The 25171-nt window shown below is 43.4% G+C and overlaps 2 protein-coding genes and 1 long non-coding RNA gene across 11 annotated transcripts in view; 2 read left to right on the top strand and 1 right to left on the bottom strand.

The window, feature by feature from the left end:
- Window positions 1–3037: 3037 nt before the first annotated feature.
- On the top strand, window positions 3038–19892 carry tjp3 (tight junction protein 3). Of its 5 annotated transcripts, none has more exons than XM_042057389.1 (30): window positions 3038–3170; window positions 8416–8472; window positions 8806–8927; window positions 9196–9298; window positions 9592–9871; window positions 10074–10177; window positions 10293–10479; window positions 11194–11272; window positions 11358–11461; window positions 11723–11810; window positions 11980–12083; window positions 12444–12602; window positions 12803–12857; window positions 13676–13767; window positions 14115–14211; window positions 14326–14414; window positions 14594–14663; window positions 14921–14985; window positions 15196–15259; window positions 15382–15538; window positions 15741–15849; window positions 16476–16695; window positions 17033–17232; window positions 17384–17479; window positions 17559–17638; window positions 17743–17953; window positions 18137–18237; window positions 18485–19102; window positions 19206–19255; window positions 19454–19892. In XM_042057389.1, exons 2-30 carry the CDS (start codon window positions 8425–8427, stop codon window positions 19581–19583), a joined length of 3882 nt encoding a protein of 1293 aa, XP_041913323.1. In that variant the 5' UTR covers window positions 3038–3170; window positions 8416–8424; the 3' UTR covers window positions 19584–19892. The 5 variants fall into 5 exon arrangements, with proteins under 5 accessions (XP_041913323.1, XP_041913320.1, XP_041913319.1 ...); XM_042057386.1 differs by having other exon boundaries at window positions 3077–3294; XM_042057385.1 differs by lacking the exon at window positions 3038–3170 and adding an exon at window positions 5790–6016.
- LOC121678146 overlaps window positions 15960–25171 on the bottom strand; it is a 14105-nt gene continuing 4893 nt past the window's right edge. The window contains exons 2-3 of the long non-coding RNA XR_006021167.1: window positions 16437–16438; window positions 15960–15972 (exon numbers count right to left, since the gene is read on the bottom strand). This is a non-coding gene — a long non-coding RNA (uncharacterized LOC121678146). The remainder of the gene's footprint in view (window positions 15973–16436; window positions 16439–25171) is intronic.
- Window positions 20087–25171, top strand: part of arhgap45b (Rho GTPase activating protein 45b) — a 16331-nt gene continuing 11246 nt past the window's right edge. Inside the window, exons 1-5 of one of the 5 annotated variants that reach the window (XM_042057392.1) lie at window positions 20087–20232; window positions 20391–20701; window positions 22035–22437; window positions 24616–24759; window positions 24954–25038. In XM_042057392.1, the coding sequence (XP_041913326.1) occupies window positions 20402–20701; window positions 22035–22437; window positions 24616–24759; window positions 24954–25038 (932 nt within the window). In that variant the 5' untranslated portion in view covers window positions 20087–20232; window positions 20391–20401. The other 4 variants (XM_042057390.1, XM_042057391.1, XM_042057394.1 and 1 more) reach the window with 4 other exon arrangements.

The following is a 25171-nucleotide window of genomic DNA, read 5'->3' as shown; positions in this document are numbered from 1 at the left end:
TTGTTTTTTCCCCTTGAAAATTGACCAATTATTCCATCAGCGCAATTGATTTAATAGAGTGCTGTTGTTAAAACTTCTCTCTGCAGTTTAGAAACCTTTCATATTTGGTCGAGTTGTTTTTCAAGTAATGCACTGTGCTCTCCTACCAGGGAACCCCCAAGGGAACTTCAACGAATGACAACCAATAGCAATCTTAAGCAATAACATCTGAAACTTAAATATTTCAGCTCAAGCGCCTAACTGTGGTGGGTTGTGGTCGTTTTATATGTCGTGTCTTTTTAGAACAAATGTTGTGCTTTTAGTACTCATGACCTTTGTAGAAACATTGTGAGGGGATAAAAGCAATGTGCTCTGAAAGGATAACAGAGCTAGCTTCGTTTTGTTAAATTATTTGCTTGTTTTATTTATATTTAAGGGACACGCTTGCCGTTTCAAACTGTGATCCTGATGGATGGCTACAGTTAAAGTATAACTTGTCAGGGAAGATTCCAGAATTCAAAATGAAACAAAGATCGTTTAAGTCTAACCTGCCTATGTGTAATATTGCACTGTTCATCACTGCTGTATCAGACCTCAGGGTCTACTTCTGTTCTTTGTAAGTAAATCTTGCTTAAGTGTAATTTGTCTTTACTTTAGCAGAATTATACCAAAGTATTTAACAAAAGACTTCTCTGGCTACATCTGACCTATTCTCCAACTCAGGAATTAATATACTGTACATATATGTGTGTGGTGTACAGGTGGGAGATTGTCTTTCTACTTGTGACCGAAGTGAATCGAATCTATATCTGTTTGTTCACATTGGGTGATACTTACAAGTGCTTTTCTCTTGCTGGACTTCTCTTAGTATGCTGTGCCTGTCTCAGACTGGAAATTATGAATATGTGTTATGAACATGGAGGGATTGTTTCCAGCGTAGACTATAATTGATCAATTCCACAGATTCTGAAGGCCTGAAGTCTCTGTGCCATAGTTATGTGGACATGGCCCTGCTTTATTGATTAGCCTAACGGGACCTACTTCTGGTTAATTGGAGTCACATGTAGAAACAGCACCTCTGTGATTCTGAACGTTAAAACTTGTCTTTGATCAAATGCTGTTTCTGTGAGAAGGCTGATTGATTGACTTCTTGTTTTTATCATGCAGTGAAACCAAATCGTCTGTAGAACTGTACTGTGCCTACAGAAGTATATTTCCAGGCAAATCTGCACACAGTTAGGTTTCTTGTGCAATCATTGTGTTGGTTTGATGTCCCATTTGAAGAATTTGCCTTAAGACTTAAATCCGCCAAACCCTAAATATCTGACTCCAGACATATTAAATCATAAGATTAACATATATAAACATACATATCATATGTATTATCCTGTATAAGAACACTCTACACATGCCTTTATACATGATCTAATCCAACATCATGTCCCGTTGTATGTGTTCTGTCTCCATAGAATTGAATACCCTTTATCAGATGGGATGTACATGTATTTACGTGGCATTAGTCACATTATATCTGAGGATTTTGGAAACAAAATGTTTTTCAAGTAAAATTGAGTGATGATTTTTCCCAGTACATTCCAATGGGTCTGGACACTCCAAATACTGCAATACACATAACTACAGATGATGTATGTTAACTGTACCACTGACAACACACAAAGTGTCTTTACAGTCTAAGTAGATTTATTTTTATGTTGACCTGGTTGAGATGAAATAGATGTTAAAAAGAGACAGAAGTTGGAGAAACCAGGCAAAACAACCAGATTATAATTATAATTATTTTATTTAAATAATAATATTATATGGGCTACTAATCATATTGTCATATTTAAATTTGCACTAAGAATGGCAAAATTCAGTTTCTGCTGTCTGCATATTAGTATGAGGGCTTCAGCTGTTTGTTGGTGGATCTTAGGTTTTGTCTTTGTCTTTATTTCTCCACCTTTGTATTCATGAAGATATCATATACAAAGATAATTTATTGCTAAAAAAAACATGCTACTGATTGTATCTATGACAAGAGCAAATTATATTATTTGTGTAAAGTTGTGTTCAGCACTTTCATTCTGTTTGCCTTTATTTTTTTCTATATATTTATAATTTAGATTGATGTATATACTGTACAAATTGTGCCTTTTGACTAATTCTTTCAAATTGTTTTCTACTTGTAACAGAAGGAACATACTGCAATTGGTGCAATCTAAACTTTGTCAAGAAACAAATAAAAGATTGCTGACAATGTCTGACTGCTGTTTTTTCTGAAGCAAATGAATTGCTGTGCATGATATTGCAGCCTTTTATGTATCAAGAGAACAGTAACACATAACTCACATCACAGACTTTAATGGTGTGTGTTTCCCAAGTGTAACTCACTCACTCACTTACTCACTCATAGCCAAGCAATGAACATGTTTAGATGTTTTGATAGTAATTGAACGCAGCATAAAGAAGACTGAGTTGTAATAACCGATAACAACAGATTTCTTAGTCATTCATTGTTTATTTGTTACCGGTATGTCATCATCACACTTTGTCTGTTGCTGTTATGATTTAGGCTACAGTAACAGTACTAGGTCATAGTTTTCAGCTGTTTTATCTGAACTTGGTCTCTTGCGCCATCGTCTGGCAGACTTGGTTATGATGAAGACAAAGGAAGTCGTGGTGTATTTCCCAATAATCCCAGTCAATCGTAAAAATAAGGGTATTTACAAATAATGATATTGTACACCGACAACACAAACAAAGGGTCAACGAACAGAGAAAATTAACTGTAGGCCTAGTCTATGAATAGGCCTAATATAAAGTAATCATCAGAACATACCATGATAAGCATAAGACTACACTATTTGGGAGGAGGTGTAGCTTCTCGCAATGTGCTGACATAGACTATAGCCTAATGTATGTTATAACTAACAAGGTGTGTAAGGCTGACATGTGGAAACGCAATATGTTTCGCAAGAACCGTACCGGAAGTGTAAAATGGCCCTTGACGTTGCCATTCTCACCTGAATTGCATGATAAAGAGCGCCGCCCACTTTTTGACCTTAGGTGAAGTTTTGCGCGTTGCTCTAAACAGAGCTGCACAGAAACAGCACTCCCTGACAGCGGGAACAACCGCACCTACTAGGTGCTTCTTGGACTTCCTTACGGGAATAGCAGAATACTATCTGCAGGTGAGAGTAAACTGCAACTGTTGTATTTCTACGTCTGACTCGTCTGATCAATAAGTTATCTGAAACCAGCACGACCTTATCGGCTCCCATCGGTTTATCAGCTGCTTTCGAGACCATTTTTAAAGTAAGTTAGGAATGTTTGCTTTGGCTTTGCTGTCGATACAAATGTGTTTCTTTCTTTCACATACTTCTGAGATGGAGGCGAAGCTGGAATGAACTCATTAAGACTGTTCAGCAGATGTTTATTGTGAGTTAGCGTTTAGGCACTAGGCACTAAATATTAGATTGTGTTGACAATTGCCTCAGTTTAGACTTCATGTGATGGATGGGTCAGTTATGACTGCTTTTGGCATCTTGGTCTAGAAATTAACTAATGACTAAAAACTTCCTGTCTGATAGTAAGTTATGGGCCTCTGCCCCCAACTCATCCATGGCACCTTCCTCATCACAGAGTAGCCTTCTTCTCTGGAGGGTAAATGTCAGATGTGTTTGTCCAGTTAAGCTATGTCTGGCATTCCACATTGTCAGCATGTAGACTGGATACAGGTCCACAAACGACTCTGAAATCCTCACTGTGAGAATCTATTTGAGACTTTTGAACTGAGTGGCCTTAACTGAGGCAAGCCTTCAGCTGTTTGAGATACCTAATGTGTTTTCAGGAATGGGTATTTTTATTGCATAAGTTCAGCAGTGTTGTCACACACTCTTGTCAACCCACCCTACAGGTTCTCCTACCTCTACAGGTTTCCACATGTTTAGTAGTTTCACTGCAGTTTCGGCAGCCACATTCCCAAATGACAATCTCTCTTTGTTTTTGTTGCACTTAGACATTAATCACAGTCCATAGATGTACTGTAAATAATATCTTATCTTATTGAGATCATCTGGCAAGATATATTGCTTTAGTAATGTCCCTATATGAAATAGACTTGTTCATCCTTTCCTTCTTCTAGATTTCTATATATATATTGTTTGGTTTAGTCTACAGTATAATATTATGTGCCCTTGTTTTCTTTTGTGGATGTATGTAATATGATGTTCTTATAGAGGTTGTGCTGAGTGAGGATAAATGGCCCTTGATCAGGCCAGTGTGGTTGTTTTATACCTTTATTCCAGCTGAAACATGTCAAACCGTTTCTGTTGAAACAAATGGCTTGGATAACATTTTGTTTCTGTTGCTCCGATGCAACATCAACATTGATTGAAATGAAGTGACCATATTCTTTTAACAGTATCAATATGGTGGTGTCAAAGGTAGTTTCCCAGGGTGGTAGTGTGTGGCGCTGGAACCAAAGCATGTCCCTCTGTGGTTAGAGACTGTTTACAGAGAGAGTGGGAGGGGCCCCTCACCTTTAAAATGGCAGAAGTGCATCCTTTAGAGCTGTTTGCTTTTGTTCCTGTGGCCCCACAGTCCTTGTCAAGTGCAGGGCTGGTATGGCCCCGGGCTGGTGAAATGTTGTCCGGCTGGCTAAGCCTGAGCCTCCTCCCAGAGTGAGCCCAGCATGTCCCGCATCCCCTTGAGAAGTTCATGATTGATATCAGTTGCGGTGATGGGACATGGAGGCAATGTCAGGAGAACAGTTTCAGCTTTGTTCATCACAGTTAGCCTTGTGAATTAGTGTAACTTGTGTGGAATGTGTAGATCGTTGTCTTCAGAGAGGGAGAGTCTAAGGAACACATGCAAACGGAAGAGAGTTACGCAACAAACAAACCAACAAGTGTTAGACATTATTTTCTGTTACTTCGGCAAGTGTGGCAGCATTTTCTGAAACTTGGCCTCTGCCTTTTGTCTTATATGCACCTGGTTAATAATTGACATCCTATGGTAATGATTCCCTCTGTTACCATAGCAGTTCCCCCTGCTTTCGTATTTCACTGACTAGAAAATGGCCTGTTGACCCAGATGAATGTCGTTAGACACACACACTTTTGGAATCCCGTGCTGTGCTGTCCTGTCCTGAGTGTCTCTGTGTATGCCTGTATGCATGTGAGATTGCATGCATTTCTGTAGTATGTTCTCAGGTAGATATTTGTTATTTGTGAGTAACGAAGCCTGCAAAAGTCCATTTTCACCCTGAAGCTGTGTGTTGTCAACAAATCTCTCCTACCTGGACTTCTCCCTCTAAATTGCAGTGAATTGGTCAGTCTTTTTGTTAACTTCTAAGAGCTGCATTCCATGCTTTTATATAGGAAGTCCAAGGGTTCTGTTCAATCATGGGTTCTTCCTCAGCAACAGGTGCATGAGGTCAGGGAAAAACTCACTTTAAATAATTCGGTACAGGGTAATTCCCAATGTACTATTTACAGGGATTGGTACATATCCTGAGCACTTAGGTTGTATGCACAATAAAGATATGATCTGGTTCAAAAGGGTTCTTGAATCCATGACTTTGTGCTTAATCTCTTAAGGTGCTTTGGTGCCTTCTGCATCCTGTGTGTTGTGGGATTTCCTATGTTTACTAGGCTCCCCCTTAACTCCATGGTAACGGTGGGCAATAGAAAGTAAGGGCATTCAAATCAGGAAGGTGGGAGAGCAGAGGGAGGGGGAGGTCTCAGGTAGGCGGGGTTTCTGCAAGGTGTTGCTCTCCCAACAAACACATAACGGTCAGCCATTGATCCTTCTCTGACTTACAAATCGATTAATCCACCACCAAGAAAGATGGATTTGTGTTTTGTTTGTTTTTCTTGACTGCTGGGCGAAGTATTGAACGCATTTCCTTGGTTGTAGTTTGTATTTTTTCTTGGAGCAACACAGAGAGGAAGGCAGATTGTTGGGTTTTTTCAGAGCTGCGGAGGTAGCAGGTGTTTCTGCTGCTCTAGGAATGGAAGTTAGGTTTTTGAACCCGGTGAGTGCTACAGCCTCCTCCCTGTTTGCTCTCCTCCTCACTATTTGCAGTCCCCACGGTCTTTAAATTGTGTGCAGTTTAGTCTTCTGCTTAAGATCGCATTGCCTCCGGGTTTAGAGAAACATGAAAAGTGTTAAGAACAAACAAGGTTTTGTAATATGGTATTCTGCATCAGACCTTCTATTTACTTGTGAACAGTGTACGTGTAGGCCATGGATAAACATATGGCTGCTACCGCTCTGATTGTCATGTGCTGATTTTTGAAATGTAAATCTAAACTTTTAACTGTGAACAATTACATGTTCAAGCCTGATATCATCTATGTCATAGTTCAGTTCATATTCAGTGTTGAACCAAGAATGTTGCTTTCTGGTCAAGCGCTCGTTTAAACATCAACTACGTGTACTGTATGTTTTCATTGAAGAGCTGTTTTGGTAGCCGGTTGTTTTTGTGGAGTGAGCTTGATGGTTTTTCAGTGTTGATGAGTAGTAGACAAAGAATAAGCAAAGGGCCTTTTTGTATTACATTGATCATGACATGGATGTCACATTGGTTGCACATTAATGTTGTGTAAAGCAACAAATCACATCATAAAAGAAGTTACTACCACTAGAATTACTTAAAACAACACTTTTATTAGTGTTATTTGTGTTCATATTCGAAGCAGTTTGGCCAACATTTGTTGTTTTCAATGTGCTCTGTATTTGCCCTACCTTGCCTTGTGGTTTTATCAGGTGACCCTGTCTAGAATAGTTGATATTGCCCATGATGTTTATCTGAAAATCCCAGTTGGTGTTAATGGGTTACATATTAAATGTTTTCAAAGCTCCTGAGAGCTACTTTCCTGGATGGCCTTGCCTAGAGGCCCTTTCGAAAATACCCTATATCCAAAACACTGACATTTGCATTGCCTGATAAGCAGTTAGACTGTATTTCCTCAGCTGTGCCTATTAATGTGTGTCTGCCTGTCTGTCTCTCTGTCTGTCTGTCTGTCTGCCTAGTTCTTTGTCTTCCCCCTCCTCGTAGAAACCCACCCCTCCCCCTGCGGTTTTCTGTCTTCTGCTACAATCTGAAATGGCTGTTTCAGTGCTAGGCCATATGGCTGAGCCATCTTAGAGTGACGCTTATCACCTAGTTCCATTGCTGCTGTGAATCAGCGAAGGAAATTGTATGGGAAGTCATTTTGCACTTAGTCATGATGTCATGCCCTTTATTTGCTGAGGAGCTGAAATCCACTGCCATTGTTCTAACCTCAGCGGCCTACATTTGACCAGATCTCCCTCAGGTGCCTCACTAGGGCAACATTTTTAGAATGCCTCAGCACTGATGTGTGTGTGTGTGTGTGTGTGTGTGTGTGTGTGTGTGTGTGTGTGTGTGTCGTACTTGAACTTTGAACATAATTTTAGTGAGACATTTTAGGCTGGTCACCTTTTTGATTTGGAATTTTTTAGATAGATGGATAGATAGATACTTGATATTGATCCCCAGGGGAAATTCAAGGTCTCAGTAAGGTTTAGTATCAGTTGAAATATACTGTGAAGAATAGGTGCACATTTAAGAACAGAGTTTGTCAAGTTCTTTGACAGTTTTGTAACAGTTTGATATGGATCCAAAAAAATGATTGCTACTGTATTGAATGGATACTGAATTACAGTACAGAAGTTTAAATAATGTTGAAACTGGGTGACCTTAATATTCTTAAAATTGTCATACAAAGTGGAAGGCATTGGGATACATTTTCACAATACATGGATATATTGTGTGGTATTGAAGCTTGAAATACCTAAATAAACCAATCCACCTAAAAACCAACACCTTTTAAAAAACTAACAAAACTTAAGTACTTGTATGTACAGTAAATATGTTGTAAATGCTTATCACTGAGCTGGCCCCGGTGTTTAGGTTTGAAATATCAAGGTGTGCCTGAAGCGCAGTGAGAAGAGGCTAGGCATGCTAAGAATGCTTTAAGGGGACTCTTTGACGAGACTCTGTGTCCAGAGGCTGGTGCAGGTATTGGTCGCGACACAGCCTGTCGGTTTATTGGTGTCGGGTATCGTCTCTCTTCCTGTTCGTGACGCGCGTCTAGCAGCAGGTGCTGCTGCAGTTGGTTGTCGTCGGGACGAGCTCCTCCCCATTACCTGTCCCTCAGGAATGTCACAGGTGTGGGCCTGCTCATGTTGACTCACTCTTCCTGTTTCACCTCAGACTGAGAGCACACAGGAGAGTGAGCTCTGCCAAAACGTGAGGCCTTACGAATGGATTTGTGCTGTAGTTTTTTGTGTCTTGTTTTTTACTGTCAATATGCATTATTTTGTATCAACTTTGATTTAAAGTGGCGTTTTTTTTGTTGTTTTTTTGACTGGATGTGACTCTTTAACCTTTCAGTTTTTTTCTTTCAGCACCCAAACATGGAGGAAATGACGATATGGGAGCAGCACACAATAACCCTGAACAAAGTAAGTGTATTTACCCTAGGCTTTTGCTCACACTAACACGCACCCTGCACAGTATTCAGTATTAGCGCTGTGCAAACAGTGGTGAGTTGTTTTGAAGGACAGAGTTGAGGGGAAAATACTGAATTGCCTCTGTTAAGGCAACAATGGTGACAAGCGTGACGCTTAACGCGCCATTATTTCGCAGCCACTGTCAACCACACCCTGCTGTTTGGAATTTAAGATTCGGGAGGTCATGTGACTGTAGAGTGATACTCACACACACTCTCTCTCTCTCTCTCTCTCTGTCTCTCTACCTCTGTTTCTCTTTTTCTCCCTCTTTCTTTCCCCCCTCAGGATTCGAAAATAGGCTTTGGCTTTGCATTGTCTGGTGGCCGAGACAAGCCTAACCCCGGCACAGGAGAGGCGGTGGTAGTGTCTGACGTGGTGAGAAATGGGCCTGCCGTGGGGAAGCTACAGTGAGTTGTCTTTTCGACTTGTGACATTCTGCGTTCTTTTACAAACACACATACACTTCCTCTTGATTTCAGACTACAGTTTTACAGGTCTAACCTGCCATTTGTTTACTCTCAGCAGTGACAGTGACTGCCCGTCCATCTCCGTCTCTCCCACACACACACACACACACACACACACACACACACACACACACACACACACACACACACACACACCTGTTCCATGCTAAAGCTGACGGTGCCATTGTTCTTCCCTCTCTTTGAACAGGACCCGAGATCAGATCGTCATGGTCAATGGGGTCTCCATGGAGAATGTCACGTCGAATTTCACAATTCAGAACCTGAAGGCCTGTGGAAAAGTAGCCAACATTGTAAGAACAAAAACAAACGCTCTATGGGCTACCAAATTTAGCAGTATAATGTCATTCACAGATCACTGTTTGGTTGGAAGTTGACCTCATCTTGTAGTCATCTTGTGGAAGTGGAATGGTTTTCGCCTAGTTTTTGTGTCAGTTACAAAATGTATTTGCTAATTATTCAAATTGAACTGCATGGGTCAACATTACGGCTGTTTCAGTTCATAGAGGGAGCTACTTGATGTTTTCCTTTTTTTTTTTTTTTTTTATCTAAATCTACAAGTGAATGTCCCTCTCATCCCCTCCAGACAGTGAAGAGGCCGCGGATGATCCAGATCCCCATCAGCACCCGGCCGACCCGTGCTCAGTCCAGCTCCAACCTGCTGGCCGACGACCCCAACCACCGGCGGCCGCGCAGGGGCTCCGACAGCCCCAGCTATGGCAGGGCCCCCCGCAGGGGCCGTAGCGCCTCCCCAGAGCGCAATGGCCACGACCTGGCCCTCATGTCCGGCTTCAAACGCCTGCCGCAACAGGACTCCCCGGACAAGCCCGTCAGAACCACGCTGATCAAGAAGAAGCCCACGGACGGTAAGTAGTAATGGAGATGACCGTTAAGTTAGAGTGATCGAGTAGATTATATGTGTTGTGAAAGAATGAAGACGAAGAATGATGATGATGATGATAATTATATGGTGTTTGTCAGAGTATAGTAGAAAGAATGAAGACGAAGAATGATGATGATGATGATGATGATGATGATGATGATTGATAATTATATGGTGTTTTTCAGAGTATGGAATGAAGCTGGGAAGCCAGATTTTTATTAAACACATGACGCCTACTGGACTGGCTGCCAAACAAGGGACGTTGCAGGAGGGAGATCTTGTTCTGAAGGTAAAATCCATTTGTATGGTCTTGGTTGTGGTTAGTCATCGTGATGTTGAAATGACTCCGACAATGAAATTGAAATGACTTTTCCAATTTGATCATGACCCTGAATGCTCTGTAGATCAACGGAATGACTACAGAGAACCTCTCACTGCTGGAGACCAAGCACCTTGTGGAGAAGTCAAAAGGCAAGCTCACCATGGTGGTCCTGCGGGACAACCGAAAGTTCCTGGTCAGCATCCCTGAGGTGGAGGACAGTCCACGGAATAGCGAAGATGAGCGGCGCAGAGACAGCTCCGAGCTAGAAGGTGAATAATGGAGATGGGAGGGACAAGGTCCACTGATAATCCGTATGTTTTATATTGGTATAAGTATAAGTATATATACTTTTTTGATCCTGTGAGGGGAAATTTGGTCTCTGCATTTAACCCAATCGGTGAATTAGTGAAACACAAACAACACACAGTGAACACACACACAGTGAGGTGAAGCACACACTAATCCTGGCGCAGTGAGCTGCCTGCTTCAACGGCGGCGCTCGGGGAGCAGTGAGGGGTTAGGTGCCTTGCTCAAGGGCACTTCAGCCACGGCCCACTGGTCGGGGCTCGAACCGGCAACCCTCCGGTTACAAGTCCAGAGTGCTAACCAGTGGGCCATGGCTGCCCCACAATAGAGCAGTGGTTCTCAACCTTTTTTCAGTGATGTACCCCCTGTGAAATATTTTTTCAGCCAAGTACCCCTTAACCAGCGGAAAGCATTTTTAGTTGAGAAAAAAAGACTTAAAACAGAGCACTGTGCCATCAGTGTCTAATTTATTAAACTTTGAAACTGATAAACACATACAAAATTCAAACATTTGGAAAAAAATATTTTGAACATTTTAAAAATGATTGTATATTTTGAAAATGACGTACCCCCAGGGGTACGCGTACCATCATTTGAGAACCACCGGTATAGAGTGAGCAACATTCCATACCAGCTTTTTTAAATCAAATATCTGATTCGATGCTTCACTCCCTCAGACATCTCAGATCTGGATTCAGATTCCCCCACCAGGGGCAGACCATCACGTCCCGCAGCCCGAGAGCGCCGTACAAACAGGTATGCTCACCTGTTTCCACAGATCTCATGTTTTATTCGGTTTATTTTGATCTCTCGTCTGAACTCTGAAACATTTGTGCTGTAGAACTCGAGCAGAAGCTCCTCCACCGATGCTGAAGTCCCGCGATACGTCTCCCGTGCGGTCAACGCTGAGCCGACCTCCTGTGCACAGCCTTCCCAGACGGAGAGGTGAGTCCAGCGAACCAGCTCGAAGGACATCCAGCACTACACCGACCCTGGATACTCACACACAACCCTAGATAAACACAGACAACCCTAGTAGCGAATCAGCTAACATCATATGCTTAGATAGGTTACCAAATGGTGACAACATGGAATCAGATGCAACAGTCATCTCTCACTGTAATGGACTGTAGTATGTTTGTAATCTTCATTACTACGCCCAGAGTGACCTAATTGTTTACCTTGACTCTTTTTGTTTGGCTGCAGTTCCCTCTGAGTCTGAATCAGACCGAAGTAATTCTCCACCCCCTGCAAGAAAGGACAGCCGAGATCTGACCGACTCTGACCGATACAGGTGAACATGGACTTTCACATGGGAGGAGACGTGTCAGATATTACATCACCGCATTGCTAACACCACACACGTGCCAACATTTAGTTTTCAAGAGCCAAATTGGTACAACTCTCTCTGTAGGTGGAATTGTGATGCATGTTTTTCTGATGGGAGTTGATTCTGATTGCAGGGTTCTGTCCGGCCTCTCCGCCCTGCCCAATCCCCGCGCCTCCCCGGTCTCCCAAAACTGGAGCGCCCCCCGGCCCACCTCCTCAGCCTCACGCCCACGCAAACGTACGCCCTCTCCTCTACCGCCCTACACCACACCCCTTTAGATAACCTGCGCAGAGACGTCACGGCAATCGAATAGGTCTGCAGATAGTCACAATACACCGCTGTATAAATCATAAGATTATTATACATTCACAAGTATATCATACAACGGAATTGCTGATCATTCTAACAATGTAGCACAGTCATCATAGACATGATTTTGCACTCTAGTAAGAGATCAGTGTGTTTACATCTTGTGAAAGGTGGAGCAGGTGGTACATAGAACAAGAGCTGCGAGGAGACAGAAGTGGACCAGTACTGTAGTGACCTCAGGGTTTGGTACCTGTCAGATTTTGACCTGCCTGCTCGCTCCCCCTGCAGCTGTTTCAGATTCGGACTCCGACAGGAGCGGCTCTCCCCCGCCCAGACGCAACAGTCCCAAGATGATGGACGCGAGATACAAAGTCCTCCCTGACCTGGCACCCCCCAGCCTGCGAGCCAACTCCAGGGGCTCCTCGCCGTACAGACCTCCACCGCCAGGTCAGCTCTTGTCCAAGCCTTAACAGCTGTTTTATCTCTCTGTTCACCTAGCCGGAGACCTCCCCCACAGAATCCTGAGCCTCAGAAGCATGGGTTCACTTGTTAGGAACCACAGACTGTAAAGATTTCACAGGTGTTGGGCAATATCACAGTGAGATGTTGAGCTAAGAAGCATGTTTGACGGTTGATTATTTCCACAGATTCGGAGTCGGAGTCAGATGGCAGCCACCACCAGGACTCACGCAGCAGATACAGGTACTAGGAGGAGGCCTAGTAACCGCCCCCATCTCGCGGGCCCTTCTGAAGGAGCCTGGGGATGGGGCCACTGATACGGGGGCTACTGATCAACTCATGCCTGACCATAGCCTTGACCCAGTTCCCCAATACAGACTGTTCCCACTCTATTCTGGTCATGAATTTTTTTTTTTTTTTTTTGTTTTTTTTTTTTTTTTTTTAAATTATTTACCTTTTTTTTCAGAATATGATTTGCATTTTTTTTGCTCATCATTTGTGTATAGTTTGAGCTCTTTAATTTTTTCTTATTTTTTTAACGGTGTGTTACAATGTGAATATTGTGTGCGAATGAAATAATAAAATGGAAACAAATCTTTTGAGCATATTCCTGTGCTTTTAATTTTATTAATTTATCTTTTATCATAAACACCTGCCCTTTCTTTTATCAAAACTATTCAAATACGTTTATTAGTAATCACCTGGTCTTAGACTCCAGTCTTACACAAAAGTACACTCTACGTTGTAGTCGGCCATTACAGATTTAAGCCTATAGAGGAAGAAAGTTCATGTCATAAAAACGGTTTGCCTCAGATTTAAAGGAAATAGATCAAAGCCAGGGGTCACTTAACCTATCATGAAGAGATCAATTTGGATTTCAGGAGGCATTGCCTGCATTGGGCAGTGGGGTCAAGTTACACAAAGTTTGTGAGATGACTCATTTTTTCCCGGTATTGTAATTGGCAGTTGGTTCCTTGTCCCTCCCCTTCTTTCTCCATCTCTCCTTTTCCCTCTTATCTCCAGCACCTCCTGACCTCCCTCTCTGTGTCTGTCTCTTCCAGAAAGCCCTCGGGCGTTGTTAAAGCTAAAGCCCCTGCGGTAGAGCCCCCGCGCTGGACCCCTCCCACAGCACCCAATCCCACCACCTACCGGGGTGAGTGTCAAATGCCTTTAGCACACATTGTAGGATTGTTGCAGCTACACAAGCCTTTTCTGTAAGCTACTGTATAGGCATTTAAAGAGACCAACACTAGACGTGAATAACAGAAATCAGGCTAGCTGAACTAACAAAGGGCCCCAAAGTGAAAAATGTCTTGCCACAAAGACATGCCAAACCATATCACCATTAATGCATTATCATTAACTGGATGTCAGAGGTCACTGAAGAGATATGTGTTTTTCTTTTTGCTTTGAAATGTCCTGAAAACCCCTGATAAAAGTGTGACTAGAGTCTCACTGTTCAGTGATAAGACATGTTTACCATCATGTGTGTTGAAACAGGTCACACGGATTCGGAGTCCGAGGCAAGTTATGCCTCTGCTCCAAGACAGGATTCTCCCATCAGCAGGGGATCCAACAACTCCAGGAGAGCAATTGGGTGAGTTAAACCGCAAACATTTTGTCATTTCATATGTAGGAAATATTGGAGTTAAAATTCAGACATTGATTAAAAAAAAATGGAATTAAAACCTTTTACTTCCTATGCCAAAAGTCTTCCTGAAATGCGAGCATCACCAGTCGTTGTCAGACAGGCAGATTCTCTACGCAGAGCCTCACCCCCTGCCAGACCTCCACCTGAAGGTCTGTACCGCTACATGTACTCTAACCAGTACATTTATATACAGCAGTATAGGACATGTCACAGAGGACTATGATTGTGTCATACAACAGAATAGAGATGAGTAAAATAAGGATTTTATACTCTGATGCCTCTCCTATACACTCAACATTCCTGTTCACTGTGTGTGTGTGTGCTGTAGAGTCCTCTGAGTCTGAGCGGGCCCCGTCTCCCCCCAGGCGGTATGAGAGCACGGACGAGAGCGACCACAGGTACACAATCAGAGCTTTCTCTTCCTGCTCTCTAATCATGGCTTAGTTCAGTGGCCACCACCCCACATGATTTCTCACCAGTCTCAGATGACTGCCATCCATAGAAAGGGCAAAAAAGCACTTCCTCCTTCTAGCTGGACCATTGTAATCAATGGGAAATAAAATCTAAATACACACCTAGGTACGGTGTGCTGTAAGACTGCTAGGCAGCACATGTTTGAATTAACATTGAGTGGGCTGGTATTTTTTCCTTTCAGTTTTCCACGTGCAAATGGCACTGTGCGCTCTGATGTGTCCAGGGCAAGCCACAACAAACCACATGGTAGGTGTACATTTTCTCTTAGTGTAGTGATAGGAGAGTAGCCAATGAGGTGGTTCATGATCACTGTTTCCTGAATCAAAACCATAAGAAAGACACAAAGCATTCTTCGTACAGGAAGTGCATATTCTGTCTTCTTCCACTTCCAAACAAAACATTCTAAACAATTTTGTTGATTTGCAACTCTATAATAATGTGTGCTTTATCCTCTAGTCAGGGCTATTGAGGAGCCAGTTTACTCCCTCCCTCCTGATGCCTTTCCCACACAGATCCCAGGGTGAGATTTCACTTGTCTTATTTTTCAATAGCCTTGTTCCCACATCAGTAGGTGCTAACCTATGTTTACCTCAGAGTTATGCTTGGGAATTTATAACCTGAGTTCACATCTCTGGCTCTTAGGTATAGCTCAGACCAAAATGTTGTGGAATTTGTGAAGGACGGCAGCGTGGGCTTGCGGCTTGTCGGAGGAAACGATGTGGGGATCTTCGTTGGGGGAGTTCAACCCAACAGTCCTGCACATAGGCAGGGGATGAAGGAAGGGGACCAGATCATGCAGGTAAATAGAGTAGTATTTTAACTACAATCACTTTTGTATAGCTATCTTAGCAAAAAAAGTTCTTTGTCAGCCCTCATCATTCTCTACAAATGCCCATCAAATATAGAGCCACTTAATTCTCCGATGCACAGAGCAGCACATGGATGTTTTTCCTGTGGTGAGAATACTATCAGTTTCAATCTAACTCTGGGGGCCCTTGCAGGTAAATGGTGTCGACTTCAACCACTTCACACGAGAGGAAGCAGCCATGTATCTGCTGAACATCCGCACAGGGGAGCCAATTTCCCTCCGCACACAGAACAAAATGGACAGTAAGTACACGGCTCGTATTTTAAAGCAAGAGTACAACATTGGGGTCTAAAACTAAGCATGCAACTATACATGCAAAAGCCCCTACAAACTCCACCAACTGATAAAAGGTCGATAAAAGCTTGCTAACGTGGTAAATGGTAAATATAATCAGCAATATCATGTTGTAAAAGCATTCTTCACATTATCTCTGGGTGTTCTATCCTGGAACACAGAATAAGATAGTATAGTGAAGTGTATATTCTATGTGTATTGGGAACAACTTGTGTATTTATATGACTTTCATATATACCCATGTCACCCAAATGAATTTGAAAATTATATCAAAACAAGTAACCTACAGAAATTGACCCCAAAAAGTGATAAATTGTTGCATAGCTATGGTAACATAACTGCTATACAAGGTTGGCTGATGTGTACGCTGTCTGTCCAAACCCCTGTCATATCCCAGGAAATAGTATGTTCCTCCAGTGAGTGTAAGGCATTATGCCATTGGGAGGTTTGAGAGCTAAGGAAGAGCTTTGGCCTACTTATCATAACAACCTAGACACTCAAGTTTTGCAACATCATCATGACCTTGTCTGGACACAACTCAGTTCCTCATCCCCTGTGTCTCTCTCTTCCATAGTTTACAGGAAGATTATGAAGTCCAATATTGGAGACTCCTTCTACATCCGTACACACTTTGACCACGAGGCAGAGGGGAACATCGGCCTGAGCTTCACCCGCGGGGAGGTGTTCCGTGTGCTGGACACCATGCACCGTGGGAAGCTGGGCAACTGGTTAGCTGTGCGCATGGGGAATGACCTGCACGAGATGGACAAGGGAACCATCCCCAACCAGACAAGGTGTGTTAAACCAGACACACTTCAGCTACTGTAGATATCAATGGATATCCAGATGGGCATCAAGTTATTGAGGTCAAAGAGGAGAGCACATGAAGTACATAAATTATATTTTTACTTCAGATCGTTTTATTTAAAGTTGGCACTCAGTGCATGGACATTTTTAACTCATGCTCACTTCAAAACGGTGCACAAAGGGTTTGTGGTTGTTGACTGTTTAAAATAGGTGACCTTGTTTGAAGCAAACAAATTATGTGGCACAAACGTGTGGTTACGAAGCAGTCTGTATTTGACTTTGACCTGATGGTGTTATTCCCCCCCCCCCCCCCACGCCCTGCAGGGCTGAGATACTGGCCAGTACGGAGCAGGCCCAGAGAGTATCAGCAGTTGAGAAACAGTCCTCGGGCCAGAGGGCAGAGTTCTGGAAGATGAGAGGGCTTCGCGGGGCCAAGAAAAATGCCCGGCGAACGCGAGATGACCTCCTGCAGCTAACCATCCAGGGCAAATTTCCAGCCTATGAAAAGGTCCTACTGAGAGAAGGTAAGGAGGCCTAGCAAGAGGCATTTTTGGACATCTATGAAAATCTTTGAATCCTTGAAATCCTATGAATTATCATTCCCTTGACGTGGGAGACATTGTGATTAGTTAGAATGTAGCTAACCTTGTAATATTTTGTTCTGTTCTCTTCCAGCTAATTTTAAACGGCCCATTGTCATTCTTGGCCCTCTGAATGACATTGCCATGGAGAAGTTGGCAGGGGAAATGCCAGATGAATTTCAAGTTGCAGGTGAGTTGCTTTTTAAGCAACAGTAACTGTCACTCTTTTAGAGGCATTAGAGGGTTCTTAATGTTGTTTTATGTTTCAGATATGGTTCCAAGGAATGGAGCAGAGCGTACCTCGTCCACTGTGATCAAACTGGATACTGTGAGGAAGATAGCTGAACAGGTAAGAGGCCAAACATGAATTGCAATGCAAATAATCACATTTTTCCTCGATATACAGCATTTTAGTAACTTGGTGTTGATCAAACATTCCTTTTCACATTTCAGGAGAAGCATCCCTTACTGGATATCACACCTACAGCGGTGGAGAGGCTGAACTACATACAGTACCACCCCATGGTATTCTTCCTGGACCCACAGAGCCGGAAAGATGTAAAGACCATGAGGCAACGCTATGCTCCTGACTCCAACAAGAGCTCTCGCCGCCTCTATACCTCTGCCTTGAAAATTAAGAAAAACTACAGTCATCTATTCTCTGGTATGTTATCCCATGTTAGGCTATATAATGAATTATGATGATACTTTCATTATGTAAAGTATATGATACTTTCATTAAAAAGCATTACCAAGCAACCTATCCGTATACATTCACAGTATTAGTGAAACCAACCAAATAAAACATTTATCATTCAATAACTAATAATCAATCTTGCCTCCACAGCCCGCATCAATTTGCAGCCTGGTTCACATAGATGGTATGAGGTCCTGAAAGACAAAATAAGGCAACAACAAGCCAAGCCCGTCTGGGTCTCCGAGGTTACGGTACGCATGACCACTGATACACACACACACGCACACGCGCACGCGCACACACGCACGCACACACACACACACACACACCCCATTATATTGTTTTAGTGTTGAAGGTGTTTTCAGTGTGTGTCCTCTTGAGCTCAGTATTGCATCCATGGACGGTTGATTCTGACCACACTTGATAAATAAATCTGGCACTTTGTCCTGCTTAATTATTAGAACTGATGAATTTTTGTGGTGTGTGTTTTTTATGTAGCTGGAGGGAGGGGAGACCGAGGTGCTGGAAGAGTTGGCCCCTGACCACGTCTCAGACTACCTGAGCTGTGATAGCCGTGGCGCCAGCGACTACGAGGACACGGATGGCGAGGCCTACACCGACGGAGAGCTTGGAGAACTCTACACTGACAACGAAGACCTCGACGACGCCTTCAGCCCCCCGGACATCACGCGTCACGCCCGGAGCAGAGGGACCGCACTGGCCCGCTCCTCCGAGCCTGCCAGGGCCCATGATAGCCCCAGTCCAGAGGCCCGCTACAGCCCAGCGCCACCCTCTGTGGCAGAGCCCGTGTACCAGCTCCCCCCTGACGAACGGCCCCCCATCCTCCACGTCCCACAGCCCCGCTTGCAGCGCCCCCCTTCGGACAGCCCCCCACGTCATGACGCCCCATCCCCACGAAGCTTTAGTGACTCGGACTACAGCAACACGGAGATTCAAGCCCCAACTTCGCCGTCCGATGGACCACCGGACTTCCGGGCCCCAGACCCCAGGTCCGTAGGAGCGGCCTCGGAGTCACCGGAGCCTCCTCCAGATAGTCCTCCTCCTCCACCACCACCCCCCGTCACGCTGTCTTTCATAGAGGAGAAGCTGAAGAAGGTACCTGTTCACAAACACCCCCACTCATCTTTTGTATGTTCGTATGATGAGGAATAAATGCTACTTCTCTGGTTTTTCATTCTCACCCTCTTGCCTCCCTCAGACTCGCATGGTAGAAGAGACTGAAGAAAGACGGTCCCCTCAATTCCTTGTGTAAGTACTGTATGGCATCATCACCACATCAGAGGAGAGATCCTAAATGTAGTATGTATGCCAGTACAAAGGCGATTTATGAAGCTCAGTAGAAGTCAGATTTATTATAATCAAGAGCTCTAATCTATAGTGTTATAATGACCATACAATTTGAGAAATGGCCACGTTTTCTAAACTAATATTGTCCTTCTCCAACAGGCTGGCACATCATGAGGCAGTGCAGAATCGTCGGACTCAGATCAATGGGAGTGACAGCTCAGAGAATGAAAATGACATTGAGGATGTCATTGTAGATGAAGAAGAATGGGGTCCAGCCACAGAACTGTAAAGGGCACATTTTATGTATTATTTATCCTGGAAAGGCCTGCTGCTTATATTCCTCCTGATATCTTTGTTTGGATTGCCAAGAGGGAGATGACCTTACAGACAACACTACCTGAGGCCATTAGCCATTTGGAGGGGCTATGTTTTCAGTCCTGTACGCTGACTCTATAAACTCTTGGACATATACTCCTATGCATGAACAATTGCTGACTAATAGCCTTGATGTTTTATACTGACTGTGCACAGAGTGTGATTGGCTCGATTGTAGAGGTTTATGTTAATTAATTTTAAATAAAAAATATTCTAAAATATACATGCTTGTCAGGCAATGTCTTGATATCTCATGAATGTAGTGTATCAGAACCTGCTCAGTTGTCACAGATTGATTGCAATTGCACACTTGCAAAAATGTAGCCTACAACAGGTGCTTTCATTGCATTTTCAGAAATGATGTTTAAGTCTTAAAATGTTTATAACACTCTCAAGGATTTACATCAAGTTAAACCAGTATGGGCGGGCGAAGAACCTCACCTTAATGATTAAATTGGTCAGGTGGTCGGCGCGCAGGTGCTAGCCATATTCATTTGATTGATGTTGCTGAGTGACTACATGCTCCCAAGTCTCTTCTCTGTCGTAGTAAAGAAAGCTCTGAGGTATGAAGGGAGAATAATTGTTACATGTTCCCTATTATGTTTATACTGTTTGTGATCTCAAACTGTTACTTGGTTGTTGTTTGTCCTTTGCCCCTCTTTCATGGATGACTACGTATCACATGCGCGGCGCTCTGCTTGCCAACGTGGTAAATGTGCAGCGGATGCTACCATGACTGGAGTTGGTGATCACGCAGGGCGTCAACAGTCGAGGAGTGATGCCAACAGAACATTCAGACAGCTGTCTTGGTTAACGATCGGAATTGATGGAAGAGAGACCACTAGAAGCGCTAAACCACCTGACTGGAAAGTAGGGGGGTGGGTGGGGGGGTTGTGTTTTAAACTTAAAGAAATTGGGGGGGAATCGAAAAGCAAATTAAAGATGTTCAAAAAGAGACGGGAAATTATTAAGACGCCATCCATTTCGAAGAGAAGTCGAGCAGGAAGTCCATCGCCTCAGAGCTTCTCGTCAGTAAGTTGCACATGTATCATCACTGTTTCCTCCTGTCACTCAACTGAATTTCCGACTATTCACTGTTGTGTGAAGGACGATTTGCTGCATTCAGCCAATTAAACTTCTTTTGAAACGGCTAATTAAATTCTATAGTGTAGGTGCGCGGGTATGCAAGTGCATGTAACCTATGTAATGTTTGTTTTGGTTGACTTTAGTTTAGTTTAACTACTTAAAAAGGCTTACGCTACTTGTTTATTAGCGACCATCGATTTAAGAGTGACCGTGACCAACGTGGTTTAAAATATAGGCAACAGTAAGCTATTGTTTACTATACGTGAGTACACAGTTTTTATTTTGAAATTTGCGGTATTTTTAATGTAGACATATAATTGATTCGTGACCGAAATTATAGGCTACACAGAATAAATGGCATGCAACCGTAAAGTAACCTGAGCGCCTTGGCCTTCATAGACGTTTTTTTTTTTTCTCTTTACAAGGCTCTATTTACATATTTAGAAATGATGCCATCAGTGGGCTACTCCTTAATTTATTTTGAGGTATAAATTTGAAGCTCTGACACGCATGAAGTAGCCTAGTCTCCAAGACTACACAAAAATGTTGAAACGTGGAACTATTGGCAAAAACGGATACAGCCCATATGCAACTGGCCAACGGGTTAAGAAAGCAGAGTCTAAAGGCAAATTGGACATTTTGCCAAATAGACACAACATTTGGCTGAAGCAGGTACGTTTCCTTTAGGTGTTGATTGCATATGCTACTGTATTTTGATATTACTCCACAGAACCTTCAGGTCTAGTTAAACATTAGGTCGACATGGGTGTCAGCTTGACTGCCCTGTAGCCTAGGGGTAATTTAGGCTACATGAATATAACTTGTGTATGCCACCTGCTTAAAACCCAACAGGTGGACAATTGAAAGCATTTTTTGTGCGTGGGTGCCTTGTGTCTCAGGTACACAGAGTACTAAACTCTTGTTCCTCTTATCTAGCTAATGCATGATTGGTAACAAGTTAGCCTACTTTAGAAAGGACTTTCTTCTTGTCCACATTTATGTGTATGGCACTTAAATTTAACCACGATTGAATGATTTTAAAAGTGTGTTGGTTTCATTTTTTTCTTGTTGCGTCTTCCTGGCTTTAGGGTGTGACTGGGCATTACAGGAAGTGAGTGTATTACACAAGAGACTCCTGAAGCCCCTTGTTTACCAACTATTTTGGTAACCATCGGCAAAAAGCTGCCTACTAGAAAAAGAAATCCGTAACCTTTGGTGGGTCTGTCTGGGCGTAGCCTGTGTTCTCACAGCCCGTCTGTCTCCCCTCTGTGTAACCCAGCTGTCTGCCCTCCAGGAGCAGCCAAAGCGAGATGTCCCCGACGGTGCCTCCCCAACATTGTCCACCTCCTCCGGTACCACCCTCTCTCCCCCGGGCCACAACAACAGCCCTGTCTCCTGCCCGGGGACCCCCACCCCGCATCATGGCAGACAGGGCTGCCCTTCGCCCGGGGGCACCCTGAAGCGGCCGCCCTCCCTGAGTCGGCACGCCAGCGCCGCGGGGTTTCCACTGCAGTCGTGGGTCTTCAGCAAGGGCTACACAAAAGGGGCACAGGCACAGAGTCCATCCCTGGACAGCCCGGAGACTGTGTGTATCGAGGTGGAGGACATTCCTCTCCTGCTGCGAGATGTGGCTCGCTTTGCTGAGGCCGTGGACAAGCTCAAAGATGTGGTGCTTGGTGAAGGTGAGGGGGAAAGAAGGTTGGCTGTTGTCTGATGATACACTTCAAAAAAAGGCATCACCATGTCACCTAGAACATCAGCATCATAACATCAGCATCAGTCTATTTTTTACGATTCAGAGTGTACTAAGGCACTTTATCCAATTTTAGACATATATCAGATTTTTGGCAGATGTGAACTTACAGAACTTACTTACACAGTGAAATAATGTCAAGGGCAAGGATAGGGGAATTCAAGGGGATTCCCATGTATGTATGTTTAATGGCAGGGGCATTGGCACCTGTTCCTAACGTTGCCCATTGCCTGTGCTCTCTCTCTCTCTCTCTCTCTCTCTCTCCCTCTCTCTCGGCCATGTGACTGTTGTGAGTGATGAGAGGCAGGGCCAGGTTGACACAAACTGGCAGTGGCTTCCTCTTGTGCTCTTAAGCTCTGCTTCTGCGGCTACACCACACTCCAGCAGGAAGCCAGCTCTTGTTTACAGCAGAAGAGAGAACACTCCCCCCCCCCCTGTCCAACTTTCTCAAGAAGCAGAATGGCGCAACCGTGATCTAATGATTGTCTGTGTGAAAGAAGGTGTTGATTGACATATTCGGACATGCTAAGTATGTTTAATGAATTGTGCAGTGATGTAGGCTATTAAGTATTAATTCTGGCCAGAGTAGTCAGATGTGGAACATGTTGGCACATAATCTCGTACAGGGGCACGAAGGGGGGGGGGGGTTAGTTGAGTTAGGATGATTCTAAGGGCCCAGCACTGACAGGGGGCCCCCAGAGTGCCCTCCCAATAATACTATATGTTATCGGGGGGCCCAGAATTATTGTCTGTTATAGGGCCCAAATTATCTTGCATCGCCCCTGATCTCATAAATCTCAAACAGAATTTCTCACGTTAGAGTAAAAGTTGGACAATTTTTTTCTTTCTCTGCTTTCAATTTTTGAAGTTGGAGTCTATTCCACTGATTTTTTTTATTTTATTGAGTTTTCTGAATAAATACAAGAAACGTGTGGCCTAAACCCCATAAATGGAAACTGGTTATGACCCCATTCTAAGTGAAGCATAGTGTTGTACCTCCATCTCTTGCGTACACTAGTTTCATAGATATGGTTTTATACAGCTCTCTGGTGAATGGACAGGGCTCACAAAGTTCATGGCCTTAATTCACAGCTTGCCTCTATCGTTCTCGTCTCATATCCAAGTTTTTCACACTTTGCGCACATTGTATCGCACACAACCAGTGGAGCTGACTGAAGAGGTTGCTTGGTGGCTTATTTTAGAGAAGCACTGGACTCTGTAATTCCACAACAAGCATAATTTGCTCATTAGAACCAGTTATTTCACTTTCAGTTGATCCAGACTCATGTAATAGTCTGTGCGTTTGCACTTGTAACTGTCACGGCGGCAGGCAGAATGTGGAGGGGGAAGACACACACAGGATGCTTTGAGTCTCGGTGTAAGGCCAGGGGAAGAGGAAGTGGCTTTCAGAGGTGGCATTGCAAGCTTCAAAGCAGTGCTAGAGCACAGAGCAGCTGAATGACGACTGGGTGCACTTGTCTGTCACATGGCTTGTGTATGTTTTTTTTTGTTTGTGTGTCAAAAGCCCCCATGATCTTACTGACACCCACTCATCTGCCACAAATCAGATTTTTACTCCATTGTTTTTTACCCTTGTTATTACATAAGGCAAGGCAGATGTATTAATGTCATACTTTTATATTGAATATTCAGAGTAATTTTACTTGAATATTTACAATGCATATAAGACAGTATAAGAGTAAGGATCAGTGTGAAAGTTGTATTGATGGTGTATAGATTATATGACAGAATCTACTTGTGTCAGTAGAATGTCATATTGGGCATCTTTATTCTGTAGAACACAAAAGGAGTTAGATGGAAAAATACCCTGTGTATACTTGAGCAATCTAGTGCAAACATATGCATTGGTAATGGCAGGATTTTCATTTCTGTATCAGTCACTCTCATGATCTGAGGGTGGATGTAGTGAACCAGAAGTTTGTGTTCGTCAACTACAGTCAGTTCATCACACTTCCTTAACAATATACAGGTTGTCTGTGTGTCGTCCAGTTATCTGAAACTGTCTTGATGTTTGCACAGTTTCTGTAACTCATTACCATTCATTTGTGAGATGAAATGTGAAACTGTTGACACGTTTTCTTTGCAGGTAAACTGGAGAACCGTCGGCCGCTGGCTCATGAGTGCTTGGGGGAGGTGCTCCGGGTGTTTCGGCAGGTCATCAGCTTGTACCCGCTACTCAACACAGTGGAGACACTCACCGCAGCCGGAAAGCTTATCTCTAAGGTCAAAGGTAAAGCTGTTTCATGTAGTCCCATTACTGAAACATTACAGCAGATCTATTACCTGACAAGCTTGTACACTTGCTTGTCTAGCTACGTTTTGAGTCCTAATGTTCAGCTGCTAATGATGTGACCTTTCAAAATGTAACTTTGTAGGTCTTTAATTGAAAGTCTGATGAATCCATCTTTTGTATGTCCTTCTCAGGATTTCATTATGAAACCAGCAATGATGCTGAAAAGAAAGACTTTGAAAAGGCCATTGAGACCATGGCTGTTGCATTCAGTAGCAAGTGAGTATCCATCTGCTGTCTGTTGCCCACTGTGTGCTGCTTTACGTAAAGCTGATGTTCTGAAGCCTTGATGTAAATGTGTCATGGATAAAACTGATAAAAAAGAGGGTTCTTTCAGATTCATAGAGAGGCC

This window comes from Alosa sapidissima, chromosome 12 (assembly GCF_018492685.1).
Source record: "Alosa sapidissima isolate fAloSap1 chromosome 12, fAloSap1.pri, whole genome shotgun sequence".
NCBI lineage: Eukaryota > Metazoa > Chordata > Actinopteri > Clupeiformes > Clupeidae > Alosa > Alosa sapidissima.
The sequence above is the reverse complement of the archived record's forward strand: the minus strand, read 5'-3'. Positions and strand labels throughout refer to the sequence as shown.